The 10,900-nt window shown below is 41.1% G+C and overlaps 1 protein-coding gene across 1 annotated transcript; it reads left to right on the top strand.

The window, feature by feature from the left end:
• The first annotated feature begins 4,803 nt into the window (after positions 1 to 4,803).
• LOC116360022 (mannose-binding protein C-like) lies at positions 4,804 to 8,764 on the top strand. Its single transcript, XM_031814488.1, has 6 exons — positions 4,804 to 4,926; positions 6,089 to 6,245; positions 6,566 to 6,601; positions 7,379 to 7,489; positions 7,567 to 7,614; positions 8,103 to 8,764. The coding sequence occupies exons 2-6, from the start codon at positions 6,092 to 6,094 to the stop codon at positions 8,480 to 8,482; spliced, it is 729 nt and encodes a 242-aa protein (XP_031670348.1). The 5' UTR covers positions 4,804 to 4,926; positions 6,089 to 6,091; the 3' UTR covers positions 8,483 to 8,764.
• The last annotated feature ends 2,136 nt before the right edge of the window (positions 8,765 to 10,900 follow it).

The following is a 10,900-nucleotide window of genomic DNA, read 5'->3' as shown; positions in this document are numbered from 1 at the left end:
GGAAACGCCCCTCTAAAGGGGCGTTAGGTAGTCTAGTGGTTAGTTGGGGCGGCAGGTAGCCAAGTGGCTATTAGAGGGGCGTTAGGTAGTCTGGTGGTTAGTTGGGGCGGCGGGTAGCCAAGTGGCTAACCACTTGGCTACCTGCCGCCCCAACTAACGTCTACAATTCTTCAACTGTGATCCTTTTTTGGCCACTGGAACCATCCTCCCCACTGTGCGTGGGGTCAATATAGACACACGTCCTCTTCCAGGCCCATTGTTAACATCTCCAGTTGCTTTAACCTTCTTCATTATTGCCCTGATTGCAGAAATGGGCATTTTCAACCGTTGGGCTATTTTTATATATATATATATATATATTATATATTATAGCCATTTCCTGAATTATGCAGCTCAACAACCTTTTCTCGCGCATCATTACTATATTCACGGGTCTTTCCCATAGTGATGGATGACTATGGGAACTTGGCCTGTGTCACCTCATATTTATACCCCAGTGAAACAGGAGGTCATGGCTTACCACTTAAGTGTTCCTAATCACTCAGGTAAACTTAAAAACGTAAAATACGAATGAGAATATACTTCAGATTTTACTCATATGAATTTCTAGGGGTGCCAATAATTGTGTCACACATGTTTCGGAGAACAATATGTATTTCACATGTATTTTTTTCCAATAATTTTACTCCAATTAAAGGTTAGATTTTTGTGAATATTTTGAATGAAAGACACCTCTGTCGCAGGAGTACTGTACATAGTTAATGGTAGGCTTCGAGGGGACTCCTACGGTAGGTACAGTACACCTGTAGCTCATCTCTTGGCAGTAGTACTGTAGACTACATTATCACTGACCACAACCCACAGTGTTCACAGTCAGCCAACTGACACCCATATCAGATCACAGCAAAATCACAGTCTACTTGAACAGAGCATTACAAAGGAACTGAATAATATTAAGAAATGCTAAGGAAAGTAGTTAGGAAACCTACCAAAAAAAACAAAAATGAGGCAACAACAAATCCAATCCCTTTTAGACAACTTCCTGGACAAAAAGTTGCACTGTAATAGTGAAGGTGTAAACTTGGCAGTAGAAAACCTAAACAGTATATTTCTTTCTTCCTTATCAAATCTAACCATATCAAGCAGAAGACCTTAGACAATTAACAACAATGACGAATGGTTTGATGAAGAATGCAAAGACCTATGAAAGAAATTGAAAAACCTGTCCAACCAAAAACAGAGACCCAGAAAACCTGAGTCTACACCTCCACAACGGTGAATCACTAAAACAATACAGAAATACACTACGGAAAAAGAAGGTACAGCACCTCAGAAATCAGCTCAATGTAATTGAAGAATCAATAGACTCCAACCACTTCTGTGAAAATTGGAAAGCACTAAACAAACAACAAGAAGAGTTAACTATCTGAAAAGGAGATGTATGGATAAACCACTTCTCCAATCTATTTGGCCCTATACCAAACAACAAGCAGAAAAAACATGATCAAATGCAAATCTTAGAATCAACTATTAAAGACCAGAACCCACTGGATGCTCCAATTACATTGAATGAACTACAGGACAAAATACAAACCCTCCAACCCAAAAAAGGCCTGTGGTGTTGATTGTCTCCTCAATTAAATGATAAAATATACAGACCACAAATTCCAAATGGCTGTACTTAAACTATTTAACATCATCCTTAGCTCTGGCATCTTCCCCAGTATTTGAAACCAAGGAGGGATATGTGTCAACATATGTGTCAACAGCAACCTTGGGAAAATCCTCTGCATTATTATTAACAGCAGACTCTTACATTTCCTCAGTGAAAACAATGAACTGTGCAAATGTCATCAATTGGCTTTTTACCAAATGACCATACAACAGACCATGTATTCACCCTGCACTCCCTCATTGATAAACAAAGAAAGCAAAACAAAGACAACGTATTCTTGTGGGTTGTTGATTTCAAAATAGCTTTTGACTCCATTTGGCATGAGGGTCTGCTGTACAAACTGACATGAGGGTCTGCTGTACAAACTGATGGAAAGTGGTGTTGGGGGAAAAACATACGACATTATAAAATCTATGTACACAAACAAGTGTGTAAAAGAAATTGGCAAAAAACACATTTCTTTCCACATGGCCATGGGGTGAGACAGGGATGCAGCTAAAGCCACACCGTCTTCAACATATATATCAGTGAATTGGCGAGGGCACTATTCTACTGTTTGCTGATGATCCGGTGCTTCTGTCCCCAACCAAGGAGGGCCTACAGCAGCACAAAGATCTTCTGTACAGATTCTGTCAGACCAGGGACCAGACAGTAAATCTCAGTAAGTCAAAACTAATGGTGTTCCAAAAAAGGTCCAGTTGCCAGGACCACAAATACAAATTCCATTTAGACACCGTTGCCCTAGAGAAAAAAACGACACGTACCTCAGCCTGAACATCAGCGCCACAGGTAACTATACATACCTCTGCCTGAACATCAGCGCCACAGGTAACTATACATACCTCAGCCTGAACATCAGCTCCACAGGTAACTTCCACAAAGCTGTGAACCATCTGAGAGACAAGAAGGGCATTCTATGCCATCAAAAGGAACATTGAATCCTGTTATCAACATTGGACTAGGGCCTAACGTGATAACATTGGACTAGGGCCTAATGTGATAACATTGGACTAGGGCCTAACGTGATAACAATGGACTAGGGCCTAACGTGATAACATTGAACTAGGGCCTAATGTGATAACATTGAACTAGGGCCTAATGTGATAACATTGGACTAGGGCCTAACGTGATAACATTGGACTAGGGCCTAACGTGATAACAATGGACTAGGGCCTAACGTGATAACATTGAACTAGGGCCTAACGTGATAACATTGAACTAGGGCCTAATGTGATAACATTGGACTAGGGCCTAACGTGATAACATTGGACTAGGGCCTAACGTGATAACATTGAACTAGGGCATAACGTGATAACATTGAACTAGGGCCTAATGTGATACCATTGAACTAGGGCCTAACATGATAACATTGGACTAGGGCCTAACGTGATAACATTGGATTAGGGCCTAACATGATACACTGGACTAGGGCCTAACATGATACACTGGACTAGGGCCTAACGTGATACGCTGGACTAGGGCCTAACGTGATAACACTGGACTAGGGCCTAACGTGATAACACTGGACTAGTGCCTAGCGTGATAACACTGAACTAGGGCCTAACGTGATAACACTGGACTAGGGCCGAACGTAATAACGTTGCTTTTAAAATGCACATTGTCAACAGCTGCCTATGGATTGAATCCATGCCTCAGCCTGTACAGTAATATACATTAAACTCATGAATATGCAATTCTGTTCTTTGAAATAAAACATATCCTTATGTTTCTTAAGACCTGCCTAAACACAATAAATTAATTCTATATTTATTTAGGTTGAAGTATTTCCTTAGGTGATAACACAACGGTAGATGTGTAGGCTGGAGGTGTGTTTAATAGGTTCTAATAGAAAGGTTAATATACCTGGTGGTGTGTTTAATAGGTTCTAATAGAAAGGTTAATATACCTGGTGGTGTGTTTAATAGGTTCTAATAGAAAGGTTAATATACCTGGTGGTGTGTTTAATAGGTTCTAATAGAAAGGTTAATATACCTGGTGGTGTGTTTAATAGGTTCTAATAGAAAGGTTAATATACCTGGTGGTGTGTTTAATAGGTTCTAATAGAAAGGTTAATATACCTGGTGGTGTGTTTTAATAGGTTTTAATAGAAAGGTTAATATACCTGGTGGTGTGTTTAATAGGTTCTAATAGAAAGGTTGATATACCTGGTGGTGTGTTTAATAGGTTCTAATAGAAAGGTTAATATACCTGGTGGTGTGTTTAATAGGTTCTAATAGAAAGGTTAATATACCTGGTGGTGTGTTTAATAGGTTCTAATAGAAAGGTTGATATACCTGGTGGTGTGTTTAATAGGTTCTAATAGAAAGGTTAATATACCTGGTGGTGTGTTTAATAAGTTCTAATAGAAAGGTTGATATACCTGGTGGTGTGTTTAATAGGTTCTAATAGAAAGGTTAATATACCTGGTGGTGTGTTTTAATAGGTTCTAATAGAAGGGTTGATATACCTGGTGGTGTGTTTAATAGGTTCTAATAGAAAGGTTAATATACCTGGTGGTGTGTTTAATAGGTTCTAATAGAAAGGTTGATATACCTGGTGGTGTGTTTTAATAGGTTCTAATAGAAAGGTTAATATACCTGGTGGTGTGTTTAATAGGTTCTAATAGAAAGGTTAATATACCTGGTGGTGCTACTGTTAAATGGGGTGAAAGAAAAACCCATGAAGGCAAACAAGAATAAATATTTACTACAAAAATATTTTCTGTGCTTGAATATATATATATATTATATAATATAATATAATGTATGACTATAATGCTTCTCCTGAGTTGAAACAGCCAAATGTGAGCCGGGAATAACAACATTGCATGCTAACTCAGACTACAAAAGATAATAAGTCGTTCGGACGAGATAATTGTGTCCTTGTTTTGCCTTGGACTGGAAGACTTCCTTACTCAAACTCACCAGAAGTGGAATGGAACTAAAGTGGAATTTGCGCAATGGATGTCAGAGATTTGTTTGTGTTCTTGCTAGATGATTCCACGTGCATCAGTATTTTGTGATAAATGTGAACATTGACAGGGCACTCTGGGTATTACATTCCTAGATTGTCTCTTTTCCAGTAAACTGTAAATGAACTTCACAAGTACTTCCCGATAATAATGAATCCTTCAAAGTGACATGTTGTTTACCAATGTCTTTATAAGTTGCTGCACCAACCTATTTCTCTATCATTCTGTTGCAAAGCAGGACAGAAACATCACATCCATTCCCAGCACATCAACTTAAGAGGTATGGTTCCCACTTGTTTAGTTGTTGTCTTAATTATTTTGCTGCAATTTAAAGGCACAATATATAAACTGTACGGATGTTCAACGGTCATTTCAATCATTACAACCATCGATTTATTGAAGAATATAGATTATCAATGTGTTATGAGTTGATTCTAACTGTGTTATCCTGTCATCAATCGATGTTCCTATTACTTCACTGGTTCTGTTGCTGTTTCTATTTGAGTCTTTGTAAACATACCAATAGCTTCTGTTTAAACTAGCATGTTGATCTCCTGTTAGTCCTGTCATCAATAGTTCCATCTGTCTCATTTGAGAAATGTTATATTTCCGTTCCATCCCTCAACTGGCAACAACATGGCAGAGTCAAGCTGTTGAAATGACACATTCACATATTCTACATGCTGCTTTTCAACAGCTTGTATTCTTGTCGATCCCATTGACAGTAAAGGTTCCCATCCTGTACTTTATAAGCAGATGTTTCCTGTTCTTCTGTTTGTATGAAACCAGTGATTTACTGTCCCTTTGGTCTCTGTGTTCTTCTCCCTGATGTTTTAGGTTATGGCTCTGAGCAGACCTCTGACTTTGGGGCTCTGTGTTCTTCTCCCTGATGTTTTAGGTTATGGCTCTGAGCAGACCTCTGACTTTGGTCTCTGTGTTCTTCTCCCTGATGTTTTAGGTTATGGCTCTGAGCAGACCTCTGACTTTGGGGCTCTGTGTTCTTCTCCATGATGTTTTAGGTTATGGCTCTGAGCAGACCTCTGACTTTGGGGCTCTGTGTTCTTCTCCCTGATGTTTTAGGTTATGGCTCTGAGCAGACCTCTGACTTTGGTCTCTGTGTTCTTCTCCCTGATGTTTTAGGTTATGGCTCTGAGCAGACCTCTGACTTTGGTCTCTGTGTTCTTCTCCCTGATGTTTTAGGTTATGGCTCTGAGCAGACCTCTGACTTTGGGGCTCTGTGTTCTTCTCCATGATGTTTTAGGTTATGGCTCTGAGCAGACCTCTGACTTTGGTCTCTGTGTTCTTCTCCCTGATGTTTTAGGTTATGGCTCTGAGCAGACCTCTGACTTTGGGGCTCTGTGTTCTTCTCCATGATGTTTTAGGTTATGGCTCTGAGCAGACCTCTGACTTTGGTCTCTGTGTTCTTCTCCCTGATGTTTTAGGTTATGGCTCTGAGCAGACCTCTGACTTTGGGGCTCTGTGTTCTCTCCCTGCTGGTTCTGCCAGGCCAGACAGAGGAGTGTGAATGCCGGGGTCCTAGAGGATTGCCTGGGATTCCTGGCATTCCTGGCCTTCGTGGGCCTGTTGGGCCTTCTGGAGGTAATGAGTGATGATGGAGAACAAAGAACTCTGAATTACCTCGGTTAGATAAACCCTCCTACTCCTACAAACAGGCTTTGTCTCTACCAGTTGCCAAACATAACTGGGGCTGGGGTATAATGTGAAAGCCCAGTCCGGTATATTTCCTGATGTTAGCCTTTGATAAAAAAACTAACAAAAAAAACAATAACATAGACTGATTTTGTAATAAAGTGCCACTTTAAGCCAGATCAGACTGCAGAGCACTTTACAGGCTAGTTGAAGTTGTCTTTGGTGTGTACAGTATGGTGATGAACCCGATCCCTGTTGTCTCTCCATAGGCATGCCTGGACTTCCTGGTCCACCTGGAGAGAGAGGTAGAGTCTGACAGGGTCACGACACCCTTCACGTAAGGGGGTCACAACACCCTTCACCATTTTTTTGGAAGACAAAGAACTCTGAAGACCTCAATTAGATAACCACATCAATTCCTAGAAAGAGGCTTTGTACCATTTGCCAAAATAAACCTGTGAAAAGGGGCTGGTGTTTAGTGAGTTATGCTGAACATATTTGCCTCAATTGTTCATAAAGTAAAGATTTTCCTCCATCTTGGAAATTTGGGAAAACCTTTAAAAAAACGTATTTTCGTTCACGATAAGTCCATCCACATCTCTATTATCTCCTATCATTATACAGCCATCCACATCTCTATTATCTCCTATCATTATACAGCCATCCACATCTCTATTATCTCCTATCATTATTCAGCCATCCACATCTCTATTATCTCCTATCGTTATACAGCCATCCAGATCTCTATCTCCTATCATTATACAGCCATCCAGATCTCTATTATCTCCTATCGTTATACAGCCATCCAGATCTCTATTATCTCCTATCATTATACAGCCATCAACATCTCTCTTATCTCCTATCATTATATAGCCATCAACATCTCTCTTATCTCCTATCATTATACAGCCATCCAGATCTCTCTTATCTCCTATCATTATACAGCCATCCACATCTCTCTTATCTCCTATCATTATACAGCCATCAACATCTCTCTTATCTCCTATCATTATACAGCCATCAACATCTCTCTTATCTCCTATCATTATACAGCCATCCACATCTCTATTATCTCTCCATAGGGCCACCTGGACCTCCTGAACTCTCTGGAGTTCCTTGTTTAGTTGGTCGAGATGAACGAGTCCCTGGTCCACCTGGTCCACCTGGACCCCCGGGCCCTGCAGGAGCTACTGGTATACAGCTGATTGATCTCTTCCTGGTTATGTATTTATTATTTGGTTCTCTCTAGTCACACCTTCTGTTTTCACAGACTTAGACCTGGAACCCCTGCAAGAAAGCTTGGTCAAACTGGAGTTGGGTAAGGAAGTGAATTTCAGAGAGTATGAGGATATGTACTTGAATGCAACATTACAGATCCCGGATCTTAATTTGATCACTCTGTTGTCACTGAGAATTTTCCTGCACAGTAGTAAATGCAAACGTTTAGTGTACTCAAGGTTCAAAAGGCTTCTAAAGTTTTAATTTCCACTTAAAAATGTCAGACTTGTTTTGCCTTAACAAAACAAATAATGTCCATTCATTATAATCCACATAACAATTCATATTTCCTGTTGCTGCAGGATCATTTTCCTGCTGTGTGAAACTGGCTCAAATTAAGATACTGCATCCGTAGATTATATTGTCTCTTACTAAGCATCCGTTCAACGTAAATTATGCAGTATTTGTAATTTGGGAAAAGGAGGTGTGAATTTAGTCATGTGTTGGCATTTGTGAAATATGAAAAGTTAACTTTTGTTTCCCCTTTTAATGTTCCACTGACTGCATTAATACTTGGTTTCTCTTCAGCCATTAACTATGACTTCACCAGAAGAGTTGACAAGAAGTACTTTGTGTCACACAAGAGACCGGGTTCCTTTGACGATGCTGTTCAGTTCTGTACCAAGAGGGGCTTGGTGTTGGCTTTGCCGAAGAACCGGGAGGAAAACACTGCTCTCACTCAGGTCTTTGAAGGGGCTTTGAAGAATGCATGGCTCAATGTGGACAACAGGAAAGAGGGGAAGTTTCAGGTAGATTTGAAAGGCCATCCCCTCACCTTTTCCAAATGGGCAGATGGGGAACCAAAAGTGCCTGATGGGGATAGAGGCTGTACAATGTTGACCGAGTCAGGTGCATGGCAGGTGACATATGATTGCTCCTTCAATGCCTATATCGTGTGTGAGATATAGGGACATGTCTATGAAAAGCTGTTTCAGAGTTTACCATGAAAGCTTTCTCCACTTCAATTATGATTCTCTAGGGCTTGTCTCTAGGTCTTGTCTCTAGGTCTTGTCTCTAGGTCTTGTCTCTAGGTCTTGTCTCTAGGTCTTGTCTCTAGGTTTTATCTTATGCACATTTTCAGTTCTTCACATTTCCTCATTTTTTTTATTCAAATGAGCTCATTAAAATGTGTCACAATATAAAATGGAAAGGTTAACTTGTTGATTAAAGCAACAAACACATTTACTTTGGTACTTGTCTGTCTCCTTCATGCTCCTTCTCTCTGAACTGATTGGCTACTGATCAAACACATTTACTTTGGTACTTGTCTGTCTCCTTCATGCTCCTTCTCTCTGAACTGATTGGCTACTGAGCAAATGGCTACTTTTGACCTACAGTTTGATGACAGAGGAATAGCAACTATATATTTTCAAACAACAAAATATCAAGTTAAACTTTAATGAATAGGCTGACATAGACCTGGAACCCACCCTAGTAAAAGCAATGCATCTCAACACCAAAGGAAGATGTTGTTTGTGAAGAAGACCCTCCTTAGTGCTGGTTTTATAGGTTTCTCTGGAGACGTAATGACAGGTTATCCGTACCACCAGAGGGTGAAGGGGGACCTGTATCAGTGATGTTGACCAGATTGACAGACCCTCTGCTGAGATATAACACCCCTTGTACTCACCTAAGATTGTACTTTTCTGTCCCACGTATCATATGACCGTGTACAAAACCAAAATTTTTTTGTGCATATAAAAATATGTCAATGGTATACAATGTCTGCCAATGATACAAATAATTGATATACTGTAAGTGCAATACAGAACTCAGATCTACTCTGAATCTACACAGAGCTGTACTGCTGTGTGTTCCCTGAGAATTCACTGTTCTAGGACCAGGAAGTCTACTTGAATCCATGTTTCTCTAAGTTCTACATATTATCATCAGAGGGTGGAGTGTATCAGGGATGTTGACCAGATAGACGGATCACCTGCAGATCACCTCATGTTCTCGCCTATGGTTATAAAATCTCATGTTATATGTCAAATGTGTCGAATACAACAGGTTTAGACCTTACAGTGAAATGCTTACTTACAAGCCCTTAACCAACAATGCATTTAAGAAAAATACAAAAACCGATAAAACATATCATTAAAGAGCAGTAAACAACAATAGCAGGGCTTTATACAGGGGGTACCGGTACAGAGTCAATGTGGAGGCTATATACAGGGGGTACTGGTTCAGAGTCAATGTGGAGGCTATATACAGGGGGTACTGGTTCAGAGTCAATGTGGAGACTATATACAGGGGGTACTGGTTCAGAGTCAATGTGGAGGCTATATACAGGTGGTGCTGGTTCTGAGTCAATGTGGAGGCTATATACAGGGGGTACTGGTACAGAGTCAATGTGGAGGCTATATACAGGGGGTACTGGTACAGAGTCAATGTGGAGGCTATATACAGGGGGTACTGGTACAGAGTCAATGTGGAGGCTATATACAGGGGGTACTGGTTCAGAGTCAATGTGGAGGCTATATACAGGGGGTACTGGTTCAGAGTCAATGTGGAGGCTATATACAGGGGGTACCGGTACAGAGTCAATGTGGAGGCTATATACAGGGGGTACCGGTTCAGAGTCAATGTGGAGGCTATATACAGGGGGTACCGGTTCAGAGTCAATGTGGAGGCTATATACAGGGGGTACCGGTTCAGAGTCAATGTGGAGGCTATATACAGGGGGTACCGGTTCAGAGTCAATGTGGAGACTATATACAGGGGGTACCGGTTCAGAGTCAATGTGGAGACTATATACAGGGGGTACCGGTACAGAGTCAATGTGGAGGCTATATACAGGGGGTACCGGTACAGAGTCAATGTGGAGGCTTTATACAGGGGGTACCGGTTCAGAGTCAATGTGGAGGCTATATACAGGGGGTACCGGTACAGAGTCAATGTGGAGGCTTTATACAGGGGGTACCGGTTCAGAGTCAATGTGGAGGCTATATACAGGGGGTACCGGTACAGAGTCAATGTGGAGGCTTTATACAGGGGGTACCGGTTCAGAGTCAATGTGGAGGCTATATACAGGGGGTACCGGTACAGAGTCAATGTGGAGGCTATATACAGGGGGTACCGGTACAGAGTCAATGTGGAGGCTATATACAGGGGGTACTGGTACAGAGTCAATGTGGAGGCTATATACAGGGGGTACCGGTACAGAGTCAATGTGGAGGCTATATACAGGGGGTACCGGTACAGAGTCAATGTGGAGGCTTTATACAGGGTGTACCGGTACAGAGTCAATGTGGAGGCTATATACAGGGGGTACTGGTACAGAGTCAATGTGGAGGCTTTATACAGGGGGTACTGGTACAGAGTCA

Source organism: Oncorhynchus kisutch, unplaced genomic scaffold (genome assembly GCF_002021735.2).
Source record: "Oncorhynchus kisutch isolate 150728-3 unplaced genomic scaffold, Okis_V2 Okis06b-Okis10b_hom, whole genome shotgun sequence".
In the NCBI taxonomy this organism is placed as follows: domain Eukaryota; kingdom Metazoa; phylum Chordata; class Actinopteri; order Salmoniformes; family Salmonidae; genus Oncorhynchus; species Oncorhynchus kisutch.
The sequence above is the reverse complement of the archived record's forward strand: the minus strand, read 5'-3'. Positions and strand labels throughout refer to the sequence as shown.

Coding starts and splice junctions, on each gene's coding strand:
- LOC116360022 (XM_031814488.1), top strand. CDS start 6,092: ATGGCTCTGAGCAGACCTCTGACTTTGGGGCTCTGTGTTCTCTCCCTG. Junction 6,246..6,565: donor GCCTGTTGGGCCTTCTGGAG/GTAATGAGTGAT, acceptor GTCTCTCCATAG/GCATGCCTGGACTTCCTGGT. Junction 7,490..7,566: donor GGGCCCTGCAGGAGCTACTG/GTATACAGCTGA, acceptor CTGTTTTCACAG/ACTTAGACCTGGAACCCCTG.